Raw genomic sequence first — 27168 nt, forward strand, 5'->3', positions numbered from 1 at the left:
GAGTGAGTGAAAGGGCGAGAGAGAGAGAGGGAGAGAGAGAGAGAGTGGGAGGGATTGTAGGGGAAATGAAAGTCAGGAAATGCTCAAGTTTTCCCTCTGAAGTTAAAGTGCTGGACTAAAAAAAGCTGCATCAGCTAACCTAGTAGTACAGATTAGAGACTAGAGTTATCACGTCCACACGTCTTTCTTTCTGAACCTCGGGCCTAGTCAACGCTCTCCTGAAAGTCTCAGACACAGCCAAGTGTTCCTGGATAAGCCCTCTGCTGATTCTGCCTGACACTTGATACATTCAGCTGGTTGTGTGCTAAGAGTAGCAGTCAGTGGGTGGAGGACGACTTCAAGCGAAAAGAGGAACATTAACACCAGCTTGACCGGAGGGACGCGAGAACTCGGTACATCATGCTGCTACGTATCAGCTTCACAGCCTGGGAGGGTGGAGATGGAGCTGCAATTGGACAACCGTACTGTGCCGTCAATGTCCGAGAGGCAATCTCTTCTGGTTCGTGGTGCTTGCTTGAGTTTCCTGCTTACATGCCAATGCAATCAACTGGTTTATCGACTTAATATGCTGGTCTCTTCTGTGCTAGCTTGGTTAACTGTTTTTGAGCTTGCTATTTTCTCCTAGTTTATATTACTAATTAACCACACTGGATTTGAATCATGTTGCAACACCATGCATTAGGAGGTGGCATTAAGCGGCCGGTGTCACCCGCAAGATCCAACGGAAGCTTGTTCAAAAAGTTGGTCATTTGGCTGCGACCCTGACCAACTTCCAAATTAATTTTCAGGGATGAACATGTGTTTGACCATTTCACCTCATTATAACTCTTCTTTTTTTTTTATAACCACTCCATAAATGGTGAGTCTGAAACAGGATATCAGGTCACACTTTTTACGAAAATATTTCTTTCCTATTGATTGACCTCAGTGTTGGTAGGTTTGTCTAGAGGTACGCACTCGCCTCGAAGCTGTCTAGCCTGGTTCGTATCCTGGTCGGTATTTCACAGGCAGGGTGATTCATTAATGCATGTGCCGTCCCTTTGAAGGACGTTAAACTGGGTATCCCATCTGCCGACATCAGTTGGAGGACGTTAAATATCCCATGGTGTCCTTTGCGAAGAGTAGGCGAGCTATCGTCAGTACCATGTCCAAATTCCTGCACCAGCTACTGCTGGGAAGACAATGGCAAACTCGCCTAGTATAACCCTTGCCAAGAATGCTTCAGCATCTCAGACATTATTCCTCAATGCCATGATGACAGTTTGCATAGTGAGGCAGTTTGTTGATTCCACTTTATAATAATATTTGTGTGTGTTCGACACAGAGCGGGGATCTCTTGCTTACATCCAGAACCAGCCAACGATGTATCCACGCTGGAGAACCAAAATTGATGCGAGAGTTTGTGAAGGAGGAAGCATGCAGGTTTGACGTCCACATCTCTCCGCAATTGATATCCATAGAGAGCAAAATTTATCGGATGGATCAATAAATGATCGGAGTTCGTTGTATGTGCAAGAATCTGTCACTTTAACCCTCTGGTTTTCTTTGCCTATCTTGAGCCGCAAAGCACATGTGCCAATGTTGATCCATAATTTTACCGTGCGACTTGTCGGAATGTTGCCTTGAAAAATATCACAGACATGATGATCCAAGGAATCCTTTCCTTCCCCCCTCCTCCCCTCCCCACCTTCTTAGTGTCTCCTTTGCTTTTCCTTAAATGTTCTTGCACAAAAGAAATGTCATATAATGCCTGGTTCTAATGGAATGCATAATAGGACTGCAAAATTCTGCATACAATTCGCAGTATGAGGAGGAGGATTGGGACCATACTCTGTGCAGAGTGTTGGTGCTGCCGAAGCAGTCTCCTTGGCTATTGGGCCCAATCCTGGATGGGTCACCACTCTGACATAGGATACCAGCTGCTGGCACTCATTTTACCGACCTCGGAAGGATGACAGGCAGAGTCAACCCCACCTGGTATTAATTCAACTGAAAAGTGGGATTTTAACTCAAGACCTAAGGTTCCTCAGCCCACCACTCTAACCATGAAGCCAACACCAGACATACAGTATGCATCATCCTAAAATTGTCCCATAACATAACAGAATGGTTGAGCCAGATAGTCTCTTTCATCGACAAATTTTGCATGAACTACCTGGTTTAAAAAAGTATGAGTGCATTTTCGATAGGTGATTGGCAGTGGCAGAAAAACTATCGGTGTCCACATGCTGACTCACCTCAAAGGAGGATGCTCATTTTCATTCTTGCTTTGTGGCTTCCCCTGCCCAGCAACTCCAACATGGCCACCTTTATCACCACCTTTCCTGGGCCTCGTTAAAAGTAACATGTGATTGACCATCTCTAAAACTTGACAAATGTTAGCAGTTTGCTGCATTTCCAATTGCAAATGCATCTCTTGATCGGGAAGAGCATTCAATCCCCCCCCCCCCCCCAATTCCAAGCTCTCCCAATGACACTACATAAATGTTGCCTGAGGAATTCAATGGACAAATTTCTATCATTGCAACTGCTGCAATTTCCACACTTGCAACTGTGCTTTTGCCATTTCTCTTTGGTGTTTTTTTTCCAAAAGGATTTTTCAGCGTGCCAATTATCATTTGTGCTTCCAGGGGGTCAGCTGGCACCAAATACAAAATATTCACAGCGGGTCCACGTTCTTGAAATGTTAAAATATGTCCTGTGCTCTTGCTTTGCACAAACCACTTATTGCCACATTCTTGAATCTTACTAAAGTCAGGTAATTACATGTATGCACAATATGTTTGATAACTATATAATTGAAAATGGCTCGGTGAATCTCCACCAAATTTTGCATATGTGCTTGAGGTACCCGGGGTGAGGTCATGGGCCTCCCGACGAGAATGGGGGAGACAAACTTATAATTTTCACCTGTCCACGGAAAATAGTTCAAGTGGTTTATAACCACTGACCCCTGCCGGAAAGAACAGGTATCAACACTATTTTTTTCAGTCCAGGAGGGAATGGGTGTTACTATTACTAAAATAAGATGTGTCCATCCATCACGCTAAGAAGAAGCAGTACCTCGAGCAGGGAGTATTGACACCATATTTTACTACTGGGAGGGGGGAGGGAGCGGTTATTATGAGTTATAAAAAAAACTTCCAAATTCCCACCTCCATCTCAATGCACCAATGGCATGGCTTCTTTGGAGCTGAACATCCATCCTCCCTACTAACTCCCTCCTTTGAAGCTTTGCACCAACCTATCATTCTTCACCCCTCCATTGGAGTCCCAAATATTACGACTAATTGGCGTACCTGATCAAGCTTTACTGAATGCTCCTCACACTGGTTAAGTCCCTATTTGGTCCTCGTGAAACCAATTTAATATTTCTACCCTGATTTTCACTTTATTTTATGGATAACAAACTTTTCTATCGTGTCAATGGTTACTTCCCTAAAGTACTCTTCCAATTGTTCCACATATGCTTCAAGGGTTTCGATTTGTTGTGTCAATTCCTCCCTTTTTTATACGTATTTTTAGCTCCCGTTGGACTTAGTCCGAAATGGGGGCTTATGGATTTGGTCTCGATTTTCGTGTCCGTGAGTGCGTGCATGCATCCACCACCATATCTCGGACATGTATTGACCGATTTTATTTATACTTGGCACAAAAACAGCACATGATGGTGTATATAAGCACAACATTTTGTTTCGCAATGCAATCAAATATGGCCGGCTGGCGGCCATTTTAATTGCAAAAAAACACAAGCTCGAATGAACTAATATCCTCGTCCTCTTAAGATGACGTCATAAAAACGAATATGACGTCATTGTGATGTATTAGGTTTGCGATAAATTATCTGTGCTAATGCCCGGCTTGATTCGCGCAAACAAAATTCAAACAGCTTGCCTAGTTTCGGAGATAATGGTGTTGGCGATTTCCATTAGCGGCCATATTATGACATCAACTTTTTTTTCTAGGAAGAATTTCCAAAATCGGAGATGGTTACTGCCTGTTCGTGGGCTTTCTGCATATGCCTGGCAAGTTTCACGAAGATACGATGAAAACTCTGGGTTGTGAAACAAAAAATGTCAAAAAATAGGAATGACGTCATAAAATTGATATGACGGCATAGTGATGTATCATATGTGCGGTAATTCATCTCTGCTAATGCCTTGTTCGATTTCCACAAACAGAATTCAAAAAGCTGGCCTAGTTTCGGAGATAATTTTTTAGGCGATTTCCATTAGCGGAGATATTTTGACGTCATAATTTTTTTTCTAAGAGGAATTTTCAAAATCGGAGATCGTTACTGTCTGCGCAGGGTATTTTTACATATATATGCCAAGTTTCAGGAAGTTTCAATGAAAACTGTGGGCTGTGAAACAAATGAAACAAAAAACAAAAAATGTCCAAAAATAGGAATGACGTCATAAAAATATGACGTCATAGTGATGTATCATATGTGCGGTAATTCATCTCTGCTAATGCCCTGTTCGATTCCCGCAAACATAATTCAAAAAGCTGGCCTAGTTTCGGAGATAATTTTTTAGGCGATTTCCATTGGCGGAGATATTTTGACGTCATAACTTTTTTTCGAGGAGGAATTTTCAAAATCGGAGATGGTTACTGTCTGCGCAGGGTATTTTTACATATATATGCCAAGTTTCAGGAAGTTTCAACGAAAACTGTCGGATGTGAAACAAAAAAGTCCACAAAAACAACAACTTGAGTAAGACTTCGAGATCCTCCACGAGGATCTAAAAACCCCAATGTTGAACACGGCCCTCAATTTCTCGGACAAGCATTTACCGATCTTGCTCAAACTTGGCACACAGATAATTAACGAATGATGGCTTACATATGCAAGTCATTTGTTTTCCAGATCAGATCCAAGATGACCGATTGGTGGCCATTTTGTTGCTTAAACGTATCCCCAACCATTTCTCGAACATGCATTGTCAGATTTTGTTCAGACGTGGCACAAGCACAGTACTTGATGGCATACACTTGTACCGAACTTTATTTTGCCATCTGATCAAAAATGGCTGACTTGTAGACTGGCGGATATTTTAGTTGTATAAATAAATATTGGCTTGCTATTTGACTCCAGACAACGAAATTACTAAAATAATGGGACTATAACATTTTATGTCTTTCTTGCTTGTTTTTTTTTGGGGGGGGGGAGGTAATTTGTTCTGAACAAGCATTCATGTTGGCATTTTGACATTTTGTTCATCCTTCTGAGCATTCACAGCATTCAATGTCATTCTAGCATTCTGAGCACTCATAACATGAATCATCAAATAATGAGACACACACACACACACACACACACACACACACACACACACACACACACACACACACACACACACACACACAAAAGTGAGTCACAGACCTAGATTAGACCTCACTCTATACCATTTAAACACTGCACAACAACCTCTCATTCCACAACTTCCTCTTGATGGCAAGGCCCATCCAGTGTGATATTCTATTACCAGATTATATAAATTTAATCAACAAGCGAACCTTCAAAAAAACAAAATTGATCACAAGAGCATCATGGAGCACCCCACCAAAATACAACACAACAGGTGTAATCCCACTCCTGACACCAATGCAGTCACATGAAGGAGGGGGGGGGGGGTTCAAGACCACCAACAGGGCACATGGAAGGCCAAATGACACCCCAAAGGAGGGGCTTAACAAAAGTTCCCAAAGGCATAAACCACACCCAATAACGGGGCCAGCAGCGGCCCAAATTACCGAGCGATTAAGATGGCCATTTTGATTGTCACATGGAATACATGGCTCGTGCTACAATCTCATTATTACAAAATAAACCAAATTTATAAGATGAGCAGAGCAGGAAGCATCGTATTAAGACTAACCTCTTCACTTATCCTCAACACAGCTCATTGCAGACCTGCACCACATCCACACATTGAAGAAGGGCAATCTTTATCCACACATGGCAAGTCTCAAAATTTTCCCACGAGACTCACTTGTTATTTTTATTTTTCAAGGATTCATGTGCAGGAAACATTTTTATGGGCCTTACTGGTTCCGCATGAGGTTCACACATTTACAACCTTAAGCGATGCTAACACAAGCTTTTTATCATTCCTGCTTTGATATGTTTCTGGAATACAAATTGTTGAACGAGTCTATCAACTGTGTGAGCTCATTGTGAGAGTCCAGGATTCCATGTAATATGATTCAATGGTTTTAGTGCTCGCGTTGCTCATTGTCTTTCATGCTCCAAGTTTGTTTGTTTTTTGGTCAAATCTCAAAGTTTTTCGTTGGAAGTCGAATGTGATCTTACAAGCTTGACTTGTGTGTATATATATATATATATATATATATATATATATATATATATATATATATATATATATATATATATATATATATTTTTTTTTTTTAAATCCCATATCTATTTTCCACCAGAAAAGATTCAATCTTTCTCTGACGTAGAAAACCTTAAACCCATTTTGGCTCGTTGACGTCACTGATGCGTCACTAAATAACTCCATATTTGTTGCTGGGATTGCTCGCACCTTTTTGTCTGTTGCAAAACATTCAGGTTATGCCACAATATGAGGATAGCCAGGATTAAAAATCGTTTATTGTCATTTTTACCTGATCGGATACGGTCACGTGATCGAATACAACATCGTATGATTTGTCTTTCCTGGTAGATGATGCTGATGAGTGGTGCTGGCAAGCCTATTTCTGATACTGAACTCACCCTAATCAGTATGGCTGAGCACTGCAGTGGGGATGCAGTCTCTGAATTCTGGGTAAACCTTTGTTGCAATTGATGGAAATACTTACCAAAAACTCTAACCCTCACATTTTGCATTGCACTCAAACCTGAGTTCTGAGATACATATAAACCCATCGATATTGTGTCCTATATGTATGATCTTGCACACAAATCGAGGGCAATGAGCATGATGCTGCTGCTGCTGCTGCTGCTGCTGCTGCTGGTGTGCGTGCGTGCATGCGTGCGTGCGTGCGTCCATGTGTGTGTGTGTGTGTGTTCCAACGCTCATCCTCCTTAAAAGCCCTTTTTAATTCCAGATCAACTGCACCAGACTCTAACTAGACAACAAATTTGATTAGATACTTAATGAGGACAACAATGCTTGACAAGCTCTTAAATTACTGTCCTCCCGCAGGTGGACCTCCAGCCTGAGGGCAGGCTCCGTTTGTCTGTGCAACGTGTGGACGATACGAAAGGTAGAGCTCAAGACTATGAATCTGAAAGAAATGTTGATACCCTTTCCCCTCTTACTCCGGAAGGGTGGGTTCGATTCAATGGCTGTAACATTCTTGGTCTGGAGTGTTCTGGTTTGCGGTGTGCTCAGCAGCCCTGCTGCATTGAAATGATAAGCCCTGGATACAAGAGCAACCGATTGGCTGCACTTCCAAATTAAAAACAAAACATCAGCTCGCCATCTCCAAACTATTTCTGAAATGTGTAGACTTTACCTGCTTCACCTAATGTCATTACAGACATCGATTATTTGATCCTCAGAGATCCTTGGTCTGCTTTCATCCCATTATTGGTTCGTCACCCTTCGAACTTTTGTTGTCAAACCTTCCTCCGAGCCTCGAAATATGCATGAAAAATTGAAATTCGTGAGCAAAACCTGCAGCATGACGACAAAAAGATCAAACAATTATGTTTAAAGAGCAATTTGATGATTATTGATTCCATGTTATTGGCGTTTTTGGATTTGGTGTTGTCAAATGGTGGATGAAAAACTATTGTGGTTCAAAAGTCAGCTGGATGTAGCTTTGATGCATTATGTGAATGAAAAAGTTTCTGGTACAAAAAAAAATATCCACATGAGAAACATCTCATGTTTTAACAATGACTGTGGAGATTAATCCATCAACTCTTTGGGGACCACAACTCCCATTCCATTACAGCTGGTCTCGTATTAACGCTGAGCGAGCATTACATTCACTGATGATTAAATACCCGACAACTAAGCATTTAAATGTTTAAACATTTTCATGTACAGTGACCAAGGCTCATGGAGAAGCTTGTTACATAAAGTGTGAGACAAGGGCATAAAGAGGCATCAGTGTCCTACGACATAGGCTAACCCCTGCTCTCGCAGGGAAAAATGGCCTTCAATATTTCTGTTGGGTTGTGTTGTGTACTACGACATGAATTACAAGGACATTAGTAAACAATGGTGAAATCAAAACTGCATGGTATTTGAACCTCGGATCCAAGCAGCAGGAGTTTTGTGTTCAGATGGGAACTTCAAACAAGCAAAGCAACAATATGTTTCGTGGACGAGGAGTTTGACAAATATTTAATAATTAATTTGGCCCACTGGATGCATCATTACTGAGGCTGTGACACTGATGCAGCATCTCTGCACATGCTTTTTGTTGTATGCATTGTCGAGGCTCAGCTAAGAGCCAATACGCAGAACATATAATGAAGGGAGCAGGAGAAAAGAGGTGGGGGGTGGGTGGGTGCAAGAAGGAAGCACAACAAGAGCAGGGAACAGGGACATCAGGAGACTTGTGGAAGAAAGAGGGATGGAGTGGGGGTACATGGGGTAAACAAGATGGACACTACAGGGATTTTCAAGAAGGAAAACAGGAAAATTGAAGAAAGTGAGCTTGGGCTGGATTAATGGGGGAAGAAAAATATGAGATGGGGGTGAACGGCTGTTTTGAAGACCTGGAAGGAAGAATGGGATTGAAGAAAATGTCGGAGTTCGTTCCAGAGGTGGGGAAAAAAAAGAGGAATGAAAGAATGAAGTTGAGCAGTGATTCTTGATTTTGGTAGTTTTACCAGAAGGGGGTTGCTGGCGAACCTTGAGCGCCCCGTGGAAATATGGGGGGGAGGGGGGACATATCTCAGACAGAGCAGAGGAGGCGAAGCCGGAGAGGAGACGGTAGAAGACAGAAAGACCTGCCTACGGTGCGAGAGTGAGAGGCCCAAAGACTCAGCCTCATTGCGGGAGATACCAATGATCCTACATGCCTTGGTTTCCACAGTGTGAAGAAGAGAAAGGTGAGAGGCGGGAGTACCAGCCCAGAGGGGAGAGCAGTACTCCATCAGGCTACGGACGAAAGTTTTGTGTGTGGTCACGAGTTCAGATGTGCACAGGAAGGACTTTGCATGACGGAGGATGCCCAGTCAGCGGCTGGCTTTGGAGGCCAGCTTGGAAATGAGGCTTTCCCAGGAAAGATCATGGCAGATCGTGAGACCCAGAAGTTTGAATGAAAGGACTTCTTGAAGAGGATTGTTGAGAAAGTAGATGGGGGCAGGGGGGGGGGTTCTAAATGGTACTTTTGGAGAGACAAAGTGAGAGTGTGAGATTTGTCAGGGTTGAAAGACATGTTCCATGTGTTGGACCAGTTTGTGATTTTATCCACATATGCAGAGAGTGAAGAGGCTGCTGCTTGCCGATTTGAGGGATGACAGATGGTACGACAGAGAGTGGAGTTATCACCAAAGAGATAGAGGATTTCCCAGAGTCGGAGAGATAATTGATGAAAACCAGAAAAAGAACAGGGCCCAGAACACTTTTTTTTTTTTTTGTATACCTTGGTCGAGGCTCGTATGAGAGCTAACACACAACTCACAGCAAGGAGGCATGAGACAAGAGGGGTGGGAGTGGAAGGGACAAAACAGTGGGGAACAGACACATTAGGTGAACTGTGGAAGGGAGAGGGATGGGGATGGGATGGGGAACATGGCGAAGAGAAGATGGACATTTCGGGGACTTTCAGGAAGGAAAGCAGGAGAAATGAAGGAAGTGGGCTTGGGTGGATTATCGGGGGTAGAAAAGATCGAGGATTTGGATGGGGGAAGATAAGAGGTGGTGGTGAACAGCTGTTTTGAAAGCCTGGAGGGAAGAATGGGAAAGAATAGAGTGAGGAAGTTTATTCCAAAGGCGGGAAAAAAGAGGAATGAAAGAGTGAAGATGAGGAACTCCAGCCTGGACAGGAAGAGGGGATGAGACAACTCATTTCGGGCCACACATTTACTGCAACAGGAGAGGAAGTCTGTGAACCATGAGAAGAGATGTCCTTGGATACCATAGGAAGAGAGCTTCGTGAGCAGGGCAGGTTGCCAGACCATATCGAAGGCATGTGATATGTCGAGGTAGATGGATCTGAATTCATGTCTGGCATTGAGGATCTCCATCCATTATTGGGAGAGTGGAAGCAGCATGTCCAGGGTAGAGGGACATGGTCTGAATCCAAATTGATGATCGGAAATCAACCCATTGGAGAAGAGGAAGGATTTAATGTCTGAAGCGATGATGGATTCCATAACCAAACTGATGATTGGGAGAAGGCTGATTAGTCTGTAGTTGCAGGGATCTGTTTTTGCACCTTTTTATGCAGGGCAGTAATATTTGCTGATTTCCAAGCAGATGGCAGATGATCTTGAGCAAATGAGAGAGTGAATAGAACAGAGAGAGGGTGAGCAAGAGCAGCAGAGCAGGTTTTTAGAACATGAGGGCTGATGCCGTCTGGATTGGTTTACAGAATCAGAGTCGAGGTTTGACAGCAAACTCTCCACCTTGTCGAGAGAAAAGGACACAGAGTCCAGGAGCAGCTGGGAACGATGTTAGAGCAAGAATTTGGAAATTGTTCAGGATGCCGTTGATAACTCACCATCTCTTTGTCAAAAGACACCATGGAATCTTCAACATCCACCAAAAATCAATGCTTGCAGACAGGTCCCCAGTTTAACATCCATTTGAAGAATGGCACAGTCAATCATGGAACGCTCTGCCTGTGAAACACCCCAATGTCATTTTGTGGATATGTCGGGAATCAAACCCAAACAAACTAGCTCAAAAGTTACTGCATTACTTTGAGCTCCTCCTCATTCATGTTCAACACAAGGCTGCGAGTAGCATCATTGGCTGAGGAAGTAGCTGTGCTGCTGATGCAATGCCCCTATTACCAGTACTCGGGTATTCATTTTGCCAACCAAGGAAGGATGACAGGCTGAGTCAACCCCACCCCACAGCCTACAGGGGCTCATACTCAGGACCCTAAGATACCAAGCTAGCCACATTAGCCAGCACGCCAACACCAGGCTTCATCTGAGCTATCCTGCATGCCATAAACCCAACATGATGTAAGCAATCTCAATTTGAAATGTAGTTCATGGAACACCGTACGAGTATATAATCCAATTGAAATAAAATAATGATTTACACCACCTTATTTAAAGTTACATTAGTTATTCATGCCGGTTGTTTGTGTCCATTATGAAGTCTTTTAAAAAAGTAAGTTTCTTATTTGGAATAATTTTAAATTTTGTTTGATTTCCAGACAGAACAACAAACTAAAAAAAAGTATCTCACTCCTCTATGCAAATGTCACATTTGGTCGAATTCAGAGCCAAAGTACTGCTGAGCTGCAGCTTCGTTCTCTGATTCACATTCATAATATAACATTTAATTGAAAGGAAGTTGTTCCTCAATCAGAAACTGACGTTTGTTGACAGACAAACGGAAGTGAACCTTTTGCTCAACCCTGCTTTTCGCTTTGAGTGTTCGGGGTAATTAGAAATCTCATTCCTGCTGCACAGACCATTCTGTAGTTCGACTTGGTATGGATGATAGATGTCCAAAAACAAACATGGACAAGTTAACTCTATTCCTCTGCATTCCTGATAGATGCTTGTTAACTACCGTTTATCAACAATAACTTTGCAGGTTATGGCCGATTCAATCTAACCCGTGCATGTGTGTACATTTCAGAAAACAGCAAAATGTCTGAACCTTCAAACCCACTTAACAAGCGACGAGGTGCCATCAAGCAGGCGAAGGTTCATTATGTGAAAGGCCATGAATTCGTTGGAACATTCTTCCCACAGCCTACATTCTGCTCGGTCTGTCGAGAGTTTGTTTGGTAGGTCCAGCAGAGGGGGAAAAAAACAAAAAAAACAACATACCTTCCACCCCTCCCATTACTGGAATGAGTAATTAAACTGCATTCCAAGAAGCACTTGGGATCACACTATTCATAACAAATAATTTCTATATAAGCAGGTTTTCAGATAAGGCAGTTTTATAACTAAAATGGGATGTTCATATTTGATATGAAAGTGCTTTAACAGTCGCTAAAAAGTCCAATAACAAACATTCTGTGTGTATAAATTGATACATATTGTTACGGTGATGGGAATCGAACCAGGGTCTGAATCCCACGGTGGACCGGGTGGACACAAGGTCAAATCCTTCACTAGTGTGGTCACCAATTGAGCGATGCATAGTCATTGGGGCTGTCCATATGCCATCTGCCAGGGAAGCCGAAAAAAATCTTCACTTCGATTGTCGACGCACAGAACCTCAAATGAGTCTGTCGCGTGTGATGTGGTCATCAGTTGGAAAGGATGGGGGCCAAGCGAGACTCTTGATGAACCAACGCGTTAGTACCCTCCTAATGGGCGGGATGTCAGCTGTGGCGGGATGCCGGCTTGAAAGTTGTCGTGCTGCAGTCTTTTAAACAAGAGCTGGTTCTGCACCGCACATCCTCACCCTTGCAGCACATGCGAAGACCTCAGGATACCCAGGAGCGCACAAACAAAAATAAATTGGACCAGGACGAGTGATGTGTTCACTTCACTGTTCAGTCATTAGTGACCAGGAAGAGACTCGCGAGGGAAAGCAATGAGACAGTCGCGAGACCTGCTTTGCACCCTTGCGTTACCTTTTCTAACCCCTCTCCCTCCCCAAGCTGGAGTAGCTTCCAGAGGGTTCTCCACGGTGGGAGGAGCGTTCATACCATACCACCTAGTGCGGTTCGCCTCCATCTGTCCCACTCAAGAGGGCGAGAGAACTTGAAAAACACACACAAAAAGATTCCAATGGGGGATGTTATAGAGAATTAATGGTACGGGAATGGCAGAATTTTGACATATACATCATGTTGGGTATGGGGTGGGTACTCTGGAGGTCTGCTGAAACATCCTTCTCCATATTTCCCAGCATTTTACACAGAAACCAAATACTTATCCATACTAGACATTTATTAACAAAATAAGGAGTCTGTCTTACTCCCTTTACCCCCTTTGGCAGTTCCCGCAACAACATAAATCATTCCTCCAAACACGGTTAATATAATATTTCTAATAGCTATTGATTACGATGTGAAGCTCTGCTTAAGTGGATTACTCTGCTTGAAATAACTGCTCGTTGACTGACATGTCTGATGTATTTACGTCTCTCTGTGTTGCAGGGGCCTCAATAAGCAAGGCTACCAGTGCAGAGGTGTGTTGGATACTGCCACTGTCCATGCTTTCTGGCTCATCACACCATTCATTAATTTACTCATTCATAGACATGAATATGATGAGCAACAATTTATTCTTGTAAAGTCTTTTTAACATTTCTGACCAATGAGACTCCATCGTTTATTTTATCAATATCTGAGATCTGACCCATACCATACTCTTTACAGAGCATCAGTACTGCCAAAGTAGTTTATTGGCATGGGTTATATACTGGGTGGTTTGCCTTTACCTTCGCAGAAGATAGTCAGGACAGGAATTTGGAATTTGTTCAAGGCATCGGCGATAGCTCGCTTACTCTTAGCGAAGGACACCGTGGGATCTTTAATGTCCAACTAATGCTTGTGGACAGGACACTCAGTTTAACGTCCATCGGAGGAATGGCACATTCTTTGATGAATCATCCTTCTTGTGAAACACCAAGATGCCATTTTGTAGTTTAAAAACAAACAAACTTTTGGTGTTCCATCAGCTACACAATGTTGCGAGTATCTCGATTTTTAGAACCTTGTGAATGCCCCACATTTACTGTGCGAGAAACTTTTATACAAGCATATAATAATATACGTCACCAAACATGTATCTATCATGTTTTACTGAACAACTCGTCTTTCACAATAATAGCCTCTTATAACAGTACAGACACAGGAATAAGGCATTTGGCCCATCACGTACAGTATGTGCTGCATTTCAAATCCCATTGTCTTATTTACCAAAAGTTTACACAATGCAGTGATATTCCATTAATTTATTAGCAAGCACCGAGTGCTGCCAATGATAATTTTAAACATCCACTCATTGTAAATGAAACAAGAAACACCTTAATATTTTTTTTCCAAGAGGCATCTTTGCTCCATGATGGAGCACCCTTTGCTTTTTCCAAGAGGCATCTTGCTCTGTGGCATAAAGCCCCCTGTTAAGCCAATGTCACACCTTGACGATTTAGCCAGCGTATGCCGACGTACGAAAAATTTGTCTAAAACACCGGCACACGTCGAATACGTTATGGGTAAGTTTTGTATACGTTAAGAGCACGCTGAAGCACGCTGGCATACGTCGTAGTACGCCGAGCCTGTCGACAAATTTTAAACATGATCAAAATTTTTCGACGTATGCCAGCGTATGACTCACACGTTCTGCATACGCTGGCCATAAGTTGTAGGCATGTTATGCGATCGTTGACACACGTTACTTGTAAGTTACTCATAAGTCGAAACATGTCGAGGTAATGTTTAGCGTACCCGAAACTTATTTCTAACCTATGAGGGCCCTGTCACACCTTGACGTTTTAGCCAGCGTATGGCAACGTATCAAAATGTATGTAAAACGCTGGCGTACACTGAACTATTGATGTTTTTTTCAGTTTTGGGCGTATTCATAACGAGTTGGATGTATGCATAACGTATTAGTAATGTACACAGAACGTTTCAATAACTTTTGATAACTTATACCAATGAATGCTTAGCATGTTGTCGGCGTTCACAACCGATGCCCAACGATAGTCTAACTTATGCATAGTGCGTGGCAGCGTATCGCCGACGATCATGTGGTGTAGCCTATTAAAAGGCTGCCGCTCGACGATTCAAATCATAACCGCACTAGACATCGAAGTGTCAACATCACAATAATGCCGAAGAAAACTTCGAAGAATGCTGCAAAGAACTCTCCTGGCCGTGGACGCGGACGCAAGGGGGATCCGTCATCACCCACACCCTCCCCATCACGCTCACCTACTACCACTACTACTACTACTACTACTACTACTGATACTGCTGACATAGACATCTACTCACCATGGAGTCTGGAACACTGACAGGTTCCTCCTGTGAACCCCATTCTTACATACCAATTCCCCTAAATGCTGCCAATACACCATTACACGGTAGCTGTAAGTTAGAAACACGCTCAGTAAGTTCTGTGGTCGTCCGGAAGACGTCAAATACGTCTACATACGTCAATATGCGTTGGAGATACGTTACACATAGGTTCAAAGCACGTTACTCAAAGGTTAGAAATAAGTTCCGGGTATGCTAAACATTACCTCGACGTGTTTCGACTTATGAGTAACTTACAAGTAACGTGTGTCGACGTGTGTCAACGATCGCATAACGTGCCTACAACTTATGGCCAGCGTATGCGGAACGTGTAAGTCATACGCTGGCATACGTCGAAAAAGTTTCAGCATGCTTAAAATTTGTCGACGAGCTCAGCGTACTACGACGTATGCCAGCGTGCTCTTAACGTATACAAAACTTACCCATAACGTATTCGACGTGTGCCAGCGTATTTGCCAAATTTTTCATACGTCAGCATACGCTGGCTAAAACGTGAAGGTGTGACAGGGCACGCCGGTGATGTTGACACTTCGATGTCTAGTTCAGTTATGATTTGAATCGTCGAGTGGCAGCCTTTTAATAGGCCACACCACGTGATCGTCGGTGATACGCTGCCGCACGCTATGCATAAGTTAGACTATCGTTGGGCATAAGTTGTGAACGCCGACAACACGCTAAGCCTTCGTTGGTATAAGTTATCTATAAGTTATCAAAACGTTCTGTGTACGTTACTAATACATTATGCATACGTCCAACTCGTTATGAATTCGCCCAAAACTGAAAAAAAACATCAACAGTTCAGCATACGCCAGCGTTTTACATACATTTTGATACGTTGCCATATGCTGGCTAAAACGTCAAGGTGTGACAGGGCCCTTAGCACCGCTTTAAAAACTTTCGTTTGTGTCCCACAACCCAAGGAGTCAAACTCAGGACCAGAAAGTTTAGAGGCAAACTACAATATAGCCTAAACTACAAGTGAGCCTCCAATGCACATCGCCAGGCTACGCTATGGCTTGCAATATACATTTGCCAATCACATTACATGGCAGATCATGGCAGCAGGAACATCTCAAGCTATTTCACAAATCATGAACCCTGATTCAAGTACTCTCGACCTTTACCCTTTGTGGATACAAATTGTGATGCGGACGTTGTTTGCAGAGTGCAATGCTGCCATCCACAAGCGCTGTCTGGATTCCATATTGGCCAAGTGCACAGGCACGGCAGCAAACAGCATACAAACCAAGGTGGGAAACATTTGGATAACATGTTAACAGACTTACTTCATCAATCATCTACCAATCAGCACATTTCTCCTTGATATTTGGTCTATATAAAGTTAATTGGTCTAGGTGCGTCTGTTAAATTTATTTATTTTCCTCTTGCTTTCTAATTCTTTGAAACACCTGTCTAATGCAGTCAACGCAAGATATTGTACACCTATTTGGTCTTTAAACCAAAGCCTTGCTACGAGGACAAACAAAACGGTTTGCCATCGATTTCAGATGATGAAAGAACGATTCAAGCTGGATGTGCCTCATCGCTTCAAAGATAAAACCTACCACAGTCCGACATTCTGTGAACATTGTGGCACCTTACTCTGGGGAGTAGTCAAGCAAGGTCTAAAATGTGAAGGTAAGCCCAACCTGAATGCTTACTAATTTCAAGAGTCTTCAAAATGGTTCACGAGAATGTGCACTTGTATTGATGTTTAGTTGTTGTTATAAGGTTAGCACAATGTTATTGAAAGAGGTATCGTCTCCATCGCTACCACATCTCTTAAATGAAGGCCAACATGAGATGGGGAAGTGAGGGTGTGGGTGCTGGTATATAAGAAGCTGGAGTATGAAGAATAAGTCTTGGATTCCAAGGAAGAACAAAATTAAACGATTTTAATGTGACCCAGCATTGCCAGCATATCCTCCACCATGGAAAAGAATTTCAAAACAACCCTCAGACCCCTCGGAGGATTTTTGTACGCAGTGCAATTTAATTTGCTTTGCTTCTATGGACCAGTGACTCGTCCGGCTTTCCTGGATGATCCGGTGTATCCTTGAGCAATACCGATATTTTCAGCCTGGGGGGCAAGGAATAAAGCTGGCTGTAAAATATTACTTTGAAGCCTTCATGCTGTTTGTAGTCACAGCTGTAGCTGCCTGTTTAGAATGCACTTATCCACCTTACACGTTATTGTTCAGGTTCCTGATACATTGGTTTGCTTTGTTTCATCCATGTACTGCAGAGTGTGGTATGAACGTGCACCGTAAGTGCATGAGCAAAGTGGCCAATGTGTGTGGAATAAACCAGAAGCTCATGGCTGAAGCCCTAGCTCAGATCGCCCAGCAGCAGCAGGTAAGCATGTATACCTTCGAGAATGAAGTTTGGTGGCAGGCTTGCTTTTGAGCAGTCTTGGATCAGTTCAGGGTCAGACTCACAAAAAACAATAACAAAAACAAAACACTAATCTGGTGCAGTGCTTGCAGGATGCTCTGCATTTTCATCCATCATCCTTCATCGGGAGACCAAACCTGGGTGTCTCATTGATATCATGATTGGCAGCAAGAAAGATCCCACTATACCCTTTGAAGAACAGACCAGTGTGTACAACTCTCCTGGCCCAATTCCCTATTTGGGAGTAGCTGTTTAATTTGAACCACCTGTGGTAGTCAAAGCTTGAGTATCGATAGAGCATAGGGACACTGGACAGTTCATCAGGACAGTGCAGAGATCATGCATTTACCTGTGAGCTGTCTATTCTGTGTTCTATTTCAGGCCCAACTATAAACTGGCAGAATGGTGCTTTAAAAGCCGGATGTCTAATCTCAGTGTGGCATCCCTCAGATGGACATCAAGCTGGTTGTTCCACCTGAGAGCATTAGTTGGTGGATGAAAAATATCTAGTGGTATCATTCAATAAGTGTTGGCTAGTTATTGACTACATCCTGAACAAATTCCAAATTGCTGCCTGAAACAACTCCAATCAAAGGTTAGGCCCGACTAGCCAGTTCGTGAAAGATTTGGGCCAAAATTTGCTCACTGCTGACACCACAAAGATGGGATTAATTGTGGCTGTTAATGCAGTCGTAAAAGGGTGTTGTCCTCTCTGTCCCATGATCTTTATTACTAGTGGGGCAACTTAGCTAAATATAGCATAACAATTGTGCATTTTGTGAGGAAAGCACCAAATTTGGCACACTAGTAGCCTAACATATTATGAACAGATTTGGATCTTGGGCCATCTCAAATTCAGCTGCTGATGGCTGTGGCAGCCATTTTCCACTGCCATCAAAAATTTTGAGATGGCCCAATATCCAAATCTGTTCACAATATGATAGGCTACCAGTGTGCCAAATTTGGTGCTTTCCTCACAAAATGCACAATTGTTATGCTAAGTTGCCCCACTATACCCCCATTAACCTTTCCTAACCCAACCATCTTATTTGCTAATGTCAATGTTTCCTCCCCTCTTTGCCTGTTTATCCATTCCTTCGAAATTTGTCCCACTGTCAGTTCTGCCTTACTCTTCCACGATCCTCATTCGTAGAAATTTAAAAAATAAAAATAAAGAGAGGATAATGAACCAAATGGCCTCCCATCATATCTAAATTTCCTAATTTTGAATGTCACTCAGAGGAATCATTAATTATAATCATCGATTCATCCTCATGCTTGAATAACATGGAAAGTATCAAAATCGTAATTATTTAACGGTGTCTTTTGAAGTACGAGTGTTCTGCTTATTGCTGGGTTACCAAAGGTTATGCTGAGAATACAAAGTTTGTTCTTTGAAATTACCATTCCTCTGCTAGATGCGGAAAAAGAGAGACAGTGTGAGCAGAGTTGGACCTCTGCTCCTACCAGGCACGGAAACTTCTCAGCGACCACCTTCAGTTGCCTGGGAAGAATCTGGTAAGGAGACCAATAATAATTAAATAATAAAACCAGAGAAAATAAGCAATGCAAAGTGGTATTTCAATGCTGTTTTAAACCCTTGACAGTTCAAATCCATGGAAATGATTTGCCAAGCTACAACAGTATTTAAAAATCTCATATTATAAAATTAACTCTCAAGTCACTTTTTATGAAATGTTAAACGGTTACACAGCCTCAACACCGTGCCCATGCAATGTCAATGTGTTGTTGCAAGAATCAGCTGGTGCAGTATTCCACCGACCACTGGTGCTGCCCGATACATTGAAGCTCCAAGAAAAAAGTCCAGAGAAGAGCAGAGTCAAAAACATAACACTGAACGACTTAACCCTGCTCAAGGTGCTGGGAAAAGGAAGCTTTGGAAAGGTAAGTGGAATGCAGCATTGTGGAGATGAACAAGTTTGAAAGCAAAAATATGTGAGCAATTACATTTTTCTTTGTCCCTGGTGTCTGAGGCTCATGGGGGCGCTTGCACATAAATCACAAGAACAAGGACAGGATGAAACACAAGTGTACTTTTAGATGAATTACAGAGACATTGGTAGACAACAGAAGAAAATCAGCACAGTGTATGGGATTTCAACATGGGGTTACTTCATCACAAGTTACACACTCACGGAGCAATGCCAAGCAATCCTTATTATGTTAATAAACCTGTCCGAGTGTGCAGCCCAATAGCTCTTCTCATTCCAATCCCAGTCGGATCCCACGTTGTGAAACGGCAACAGGTTGATAGTTGCTGCTGATAAAGGGCTCCACTTTAAGCAACTAATAAAGTTAATACATGACCTTAAGGCCATCAGTGCCCAGTTAAAAAATAATAATAACAATAATAATAATAATAATAATAAAAAATAACAAATGGAAGAAAATCTCTGCAGACTCCAGTGGCCTTCTCGGAATCTGGAAGCCCAATGTTTGCATAATTAACCTCCACCTTTAGAATATGATATCATGAACTCATGTGCAAGGAGCTACGTCAGAGGCAGATTCAGGATTTCAAAAAGGTAGGTGCACGAGTCATTAAAAAAAAAAGTTAAAACAAAACAAAACATGGCTAGGATCAGAATTGCATGGTGATAATTGGATTCCCCCGATTACAGTCACTTTCAAAATATATTCTTTCAATTTGAAGTCAGTTTATTGATGTAATGGGATGTAATTTTCTCTTTCCAAACATCGCGATTCCACTCTTTCAAGCACTAACCCTTCAAGTGCTAGCCGGTGAGAAAACTCTGCCAAGAAAAGCACCTGTGCTTCAAAACACGACAATTTTTGTGTGACGTCAGATGAGGTACAGGAAAGGAGCTCAATTCCGAATTGGATCCCAGCCCAGGGAAAAAGTTAATTTCTTATCGGACAAAAAAAATAATAGTAATAAACTATCACATTGGTCCATTCTTGACCGTGCATGATACAGACTGCTTATCCTCAGAAAAAGGGGGAGGGGGGTGGTGGATATTCTTCAGTCATTGCTGCAGATACTCTAACTCTCATCAATAAACGTAACATCTCATCAATAAACGCACCTGCATCACTACCTCTGGGTATGTGACTTATCCTCATGTTGACATTTAAACATTGCATAAATATTTTACCTCCGTTCCTTCACAATTTTCTTCCCTCTATTCCACTTTCCAAATGACAAGAAGGACATGTACAACTTGTACATGCTTCATAAAATTGCTCTATTAATCTCCCATGCTCTTTGTTCTCTTCTTCTCTTCTATCTTCGACAGGTCCTATTAGCAGAGCTTACAGGATGTGCCCAGTTCTTTGCCCTCAAGGTCCTAAAGAAGGATGTGGTTCTGATGGATGATGATGTGGAATGCACAATGGTGGAGAAGAGAGTATTGGCACTTGCCTGGCAACACCCATTTCTCACCTATCTTTATAGCAGCTTTCAGACCAAGGTGAGTCGAGGACATAAAGTCATAGTAGCAGCGAGGATGTAAAATGTCACTTCGAGAAATAGATGCAATGCTTATATTCCTTTGCACAATAGGAGCATTTGTTCTTCATGATGGAGTATCTCAATGGAGGAGATCTGATGTTCCACATCCAGGAAAATGGCCGCTTTGACCTGCAACGAGCTATGTATGTACTGGGAAAAAATTAAAAAATATGTTACGTCATTTACAGTTGTTGGGTTTGATATTTGAACTTGCCATCTTTATCACTTTTTTTTTTATGGCCCAACACTCAAAATGTTGCCATTGCATACTTCTCTTCAGGATTTACCTTTGGTAAATAATTCAGATAGTGCTCTCTTATCGTTCTGATCCCTCCAGGTTCTATGCAGCCGAAGTAATATGTGGTCTACAATTCCTCCATTCCAAACACATTGTGTACAGGTAACCCAAGTATACATATGGTGATTTGCAGATGCATATCCCCAACATTCTGCCTGAGGTTCTAGATTTATTCATTTCTTGCCTTCCTACAATGTAGAGATCTAAAGCTGGACAATATCCTGTTGGACAATGAGGGGCATGTGAAGATTGCTGACTTCGGAATGTGCAAGGAGGATATCTTTGGGGAAAAAAGGGCAACCACCTTCTGCGGGACTCCTGACTATATTGCACCAGAGGTGACCTTCAGTTTGAAATAATTAAATTATGTTGAAATCTCATAAGGAGTAATAATAACATCTGTAGATAAAAAGGTTGACATAAAGGACACATTAGTACTGTTAAATCAATACGGGCAGTGGGGGTTGTATCAACATGAATACAAGAATTTTTTATTTTCTAGAAACGAACTTGATTGCCTTTCAAAGCATGTTTCTGCAAACTGTCTGACAATCTAGATGGTGTTTAAATTCAGGTAAGTGAAGGTGCAAAACAATACATGCAAAAAACATTTCCTAAATACAGTAGTTGAATATGTGACAAGTTGATATTGGCAGGGTGGAATGTACCAAAAAAACCCCAAGCCAAACATATAAAGGTTATGACTATGATTACACCCCCCCCCCCCCAGATTCTGCTTGGACAAACATATGGGGTGTCTGTGGACTGGTGGTCCTTTGGTGTACTACTGTATGAGATGCTTGTGGGACAATCTCCATTCCATGGAAAAGATGAGGACGAGCTCTTTGAAGCCATTCGTGTGCACACGCCGTACTACCCTCGTGCACTTGAAGAGCACACTCGGGACATTCTGTGCAAGGTTTGAGATGACTTTTTGTGCCTTTTGCCACTTTCATCTGTTAGTTATTCGCAGGTTAGATTTAATAGCAGTAAAAAAACAAAAACAAACAAACAAAAAAATTACTTGATCTGATTTTTCTCAAACGTGATACATTTGATGCATGAAAAAAAAAAAACACCATATGCAGCAAATGCAATGCCAGCAATTTCTGTCGTAGGCAGCCAAGTCTTGCTCGTAATTGGCTGCAAAACCACAAATGTATTACATCCAGTAGAGGTCAAGATAGGGCGCCTGCAGAGAAATTACTGGGATAACTTGAATTATATTGCTTAATTGTGCATTTTATTTTATTTTTCAAAATAATGATGTCAAATAAAACAATATATATACATATATATACATATATATACATATACATATATATACATATATATACATATATATACATATATATACATATATATACATATATATACATATATATACATATATATACATATATATACATATATATATATATATATATATATATGTATATATATATGTATATATATGTATATATATGTATATATATGTATATATATACATATATATACATATATATATATATATATATATATATATATATATATATATATATATATATATATATATATATATATATATATATATATATATATATATATATATATATATATATATATATATATATATATATATATATATATATATATATATATATATATAACAGGTAGTGGACGAAAAAAAATGGAAACACCAATGTAAAGTTACATGAGGCGAGTGCGGCCTCTATGTGCCATGGCATACAGTCCACCAGCGTCTGGAATTATACAGGAGGGATGTAGCAACATTCTTCCACAAGAAAGTCAATCAACTTACACCTGGTGTATATATTAAATTCAGGTAAGTGAAGGTGCAAAACAATACATGCAAAAAACATTTCCTAAATACAGTAGTTGAATATGATAGAGGTTGTTTGATAGAGGTTGAAAAAAACCGTCTCAGACATCATTCCAGATTAACCCATAAATTATTGATTGGGTTCAGATCTGGTGAATGAGGCCATGACATATGGATAACATCAGTGTCATGCTCATCAAATCATTGGGCGAACACTCGTGCTCTGTGGATGGGGGCATTGTCATCCTGGAAGACACTCCTCCTGGCAGGAAATAAATGCTGCAACTTCAGGTGAAGATGATCACTCGGTACCAGTAAGTTGTGATTGGCATTGACCTTGCCTTCTAAGGGAATGACTGCACCAAAACAATGCCAGAAAATGCACCCCACAACATTACAGAACCACCAGAACCTTTCACTGTTGGAACCAAGCACTCAGGGTTGTAGAGGTCTTTAGGTTGGCACCACACATGCACTTGTCTGTTTGTCGAGAACATGGTGAAGGATGATTCATCTGACCATATCACATTTCTCAACTCCTGAGTCATCCATTGCCTGTGCTCTTTGCACCAATGGACTCGCAAACATGCCTTGCCAGGTGTGATGAGCGGTTTGTGCACTGCAACCAGACTGTTGTATCCCACTCTATGGAGTTCTTGGCAGACCGTTTTTGATGAAACTGGCTCCTCACGCCTCAGGTTGAAATTTCTAATCAATTGATCTGAGATATCACGATCCTGGAGTATGCGCTTCTTTGTCCTTTGCTGATGATGCCTGTCCCTCGGAGTTCCATGCAGACATCACCTTGGACACCGTTGCTCATGAAACATCAGCAAGTTGAGCTGTCTTGGTCACTGAAGCTCCTGCAAAACGTGCACCAACAATCACCCCTCTTAATTGGTTTTGGTGATTGGTGAGAGCTGATTGGCTATTCCCTCCATTGACAGGTGAAAAATATGGGTGGGTCTTTATTTATATATTGACTGCTTTTGACATTTCACGTGGTACATGCTTGGGAGCCTCATTGGTATACATTGCTGTCTAGGCTAGCGCTGATGATTCGCCAACAAGTGATGAAACCAGTCCGGTAGCCGAGTGGGTGTATCGCATTAGGATCCTCATGTGTGAACGTCTTTTATAGTTGTTGAGGGACTCTGGGAAGGGTTTGAAACAGCGTAGCACTTACCTTGTGTAGGTCTTTTTGGGTTGCTTTACGCAGCTTCTTCGGCTGGAGGAGTGTGGGACGAGTCTATATATAAATATATAAATATAAATATATATTTATCTATTTATATATATTCCAAACCACGGACTAGCTGATATTAACGATTGGGACCTTCTGGGTGACGTAGAAAGCTGAAATTTTGCGTGCTGATGGAAGAAAAGATGATAGCTGGGGGGTGGGGGGGGGGGCGTAAGATCACAGAATAGTCGGACAACATCCGTCAATGAAAATGTAAATAAATGAAAAAATCAAATGCAGGTGAGCGACCCGAGACAATGGGAATATGCTGACATAAATTCGTATGCTGACATAAATGTGTAAGCACACCCCACTAGTATATAATTATCAATGAACAGGAAACAAAACGTATGTAAAATGTATATGTGGTAAAATTACGCACCCACACCAGGAATCGAACCCAGGTCCTCTGGTAACCCGTACCAGTGCTCTGGTGTGGTTTACCAGAGGACCTGGGTTCGATTCCTGGTCTGGGCGCATAACTTTTCGATACATACATATGATGAAAACTTCAAAAATGATCACTTGTCGTTTTCTCTCACAAAAATTGTGTTGTCCAGCAAGGCAAAATATGATGATAGTTAATATGTGCCAAAAATAATTTTCAGATGTACAGTGTGTGCCAAAAAAGTCACTTTATGGAAATACCACCACTTTAAATTGCCTACCAAATGTGGGCTGAGATGGGCATTCACACTCTTGAAATTGTGCTCACACTGGTGATGTGTTGTTAAATATCATTTATGTTTCTATACTAAATTTTTGTCATAAATTTGGAGAGCATGAGTGCCGGCGCCAGTATGTATTAAGATCAAATCCCCGTAGTTCCGATTTCTTTGGGAATTTGATTGATTTTGCTTCAACACTTGACACTGCAATTGAATGTATTTAGTTCACAAAATCAGCAATTAACAGGATTAAAATCACTACCTCTGATAATTAATGTACAATTTGGCACAATGCTATTGTTGACGAAACAACATTTGAAAGCAGATTTGGTCCAGATTGCTCCATGGGCCAAACACTTTAATCTAACTGAATGCAGTTGTTTGAAAGAGACCACACCAAACGACTCGGTGTTGTTGGGAATATCCGAAACCATCCTTTCTTCAACAACATGGACTGGGACGCTCTGGAGAGAAAGGAAGTTACACCGCCCTTCAAGCCCAAAGTGGTATGTGAGGAGCTTGTGTTGGTTTTGTCAAAAGTTAAGCAACTTGTCATGTCATTTATGTAGGATGGAACTATTGACTTTGCATGCCCCCCCTTTTCAATTTTTTTTTTTAACTCTTTCCTCCTCCAATGATGACTCTCGAAAGCCAATGTATAATTACATGAAAGTAAGCAAATATCTGAAATCTTGCATTACTTTACAGTTCTCAGCCAGTGACTGCAGCAATTTCGACCAGGAGTTCCTGTCCGAAAAGCCTCGTCTGTCATTTGGTGACAGCCATGTGATTGGTTCCATAAACCAAAGGATTTTTGAAGGTTTCTCCTTTGTCAGTCCCGATTTACACAGACATCTCCATTAAAGGGCAGGATGACCCGTGGCCCACCCACACAACCTATCTCCTACCACGAGGCAGGAATTATCCAGGCCGTCCACAAGAGGGCTGTTGCAACCTTTGTTGTAAACATGACGCCGCACCCCCAGTGAGAGCGAAGCAGGTATAAAATTGTGCACGCGCTGGTGATGTGATGTTAAATATTATTTATGTCCCTATACTTAATTTTTGTAATAAATTCATTGATGTCATAAAAGTTTAATTATTTTTTGTTTTAAATTCTAAAAATATTCATGAACCATCGCATCATTGAAACATATAAAAACATTCATTTTGTACACACCGCGTGTATGTTTGTCTTGGTTCTTGGTGAAATAAAGTACAATTTTATTTTATATTTGCACTTATTTACACAAGTTGATATTATGGCCACGAGATACACACCCTCGCCTCCAAGCCATCTAGCATGGGTTTGCAACCCGACCCAGCTGTTTCACAGGCAGGGCGATTCATCAATGTGTGTGCCATTCCTCGGATAGACGTTAAACTGGGCATCCCGTCTGCCAGCATTAGTTGGACATTAAAGATCCCACAGTGTCCTTCATGAAGAGTAGGCAAGCTATCTCCGGCACCATGTCCAAAAATAAACACGCACATGAATCAAAAACTATCTTGTACACTCATCCATATCTTAACCTTTCCTTCTAAAGGCAGGCAGCAATTCAATACAAAGCCAAAGATGATCATGATGCAGGACCAGCGAGACTAATCATCTTCTGGAAGCTTTGAGGGTGGAATGAGTGCTGCACCAACAATTCTTCGATCAGACATGAGGAAGTTGAACGTGGCACAGGCATTGGGCTGTGGGCAACAAAGAACTTCATCAGTTTTGTTTTCAACTCAGCTAACCAAGGTGTTCTCTTATTGATTCTCTCAATCATCAAACCAACCTATTTCAGTCACTGCAGAGCAATAACCACCCCCAATTCATGTTGAGAGGCTTTCGGCATACTCACCACACTTGCCAAGTGTGGGTTGGCAAGAAGGATGTACCAAAAGCAAATTGTATCAAAAGCCAATTTAAGTAATTATCACCCATCCAATAAATAAATGTCATTTTCTGTCTGCCTGCCTGTCTGTGTGGAACACCAATCACACAAAAACTACTGGGCCAATTGCCACCAAACTTGGCACTTGGACCAAGTTCGACCTCATGGTGAATAAGGGCTACTTGGTTTCATCTGTATTCGTGGGGGTTTGGGAGGGAAGGTCAACCAAAATTGTCTATGT

General features: G+C 41.7%; 1 protein-coding gene and 1 pseudogene across 2 annotated transcripts in view; one reads left to right on the forward strand and one right to left on the reverse strand.

Annotated features, from left to right (window-relative positions):
- Positions 1-26273, forward strand: LOC147018055 (protein kinase C delta type-like; annotated as a pseudogene). Its single transcript, XR_015062237.1, has 17 exons — positions 1-499; positions 1325-1422; positions 6693-6794; positions 7176-7236; positions 11757-11907; positions 13237-13268; positions 16288-16373; positions 16632-16761; positions 17369-17478; positions 18936-19035; positions 19274-19422; positions 20796-20969; positions 21062-21153; positions 21348-21410; positions 21508-21646; positions 22039-22227; positions 25419-26273. The product of XR_015062237.1 is annotated as a protein kinase C delta type-like (transcript).
- NDUFAF3 (NADH:ubiquinone oxidoreductase complex assembly factor 3) overlaps positions 26226-27168 on the reverse strand; it is a 16291-nt gene continuing 15348 nt past the window's right edge. Inside the window, exon 5 of the mRNA XM_085897350.1 lies at positions 26226-26739. Coding sequence (XP_085753476.1) covers positions 26644-26739 — 96 coding nt within the window. The 3' untranslated portion in view covers positions 26226-26643. The remainder of the gene's footprint in view (positions 26740-27168) is intronic.

This window comes from Eptatretus burgeri, chromosome 10 (genome assembly GCF_056783735.1).
Source record: "Eptatretus burgeri isolate ZD-2024b chromosome 10, Ebu_testis_v1, whole genome shotgun sequence".
Taxonomy (NCBI): Eukaryota; Metazoa; Chordata; class Myxini; order Myxiniformes; family Myxinidae; genus Eptatretus; species Eptatretus burgeri.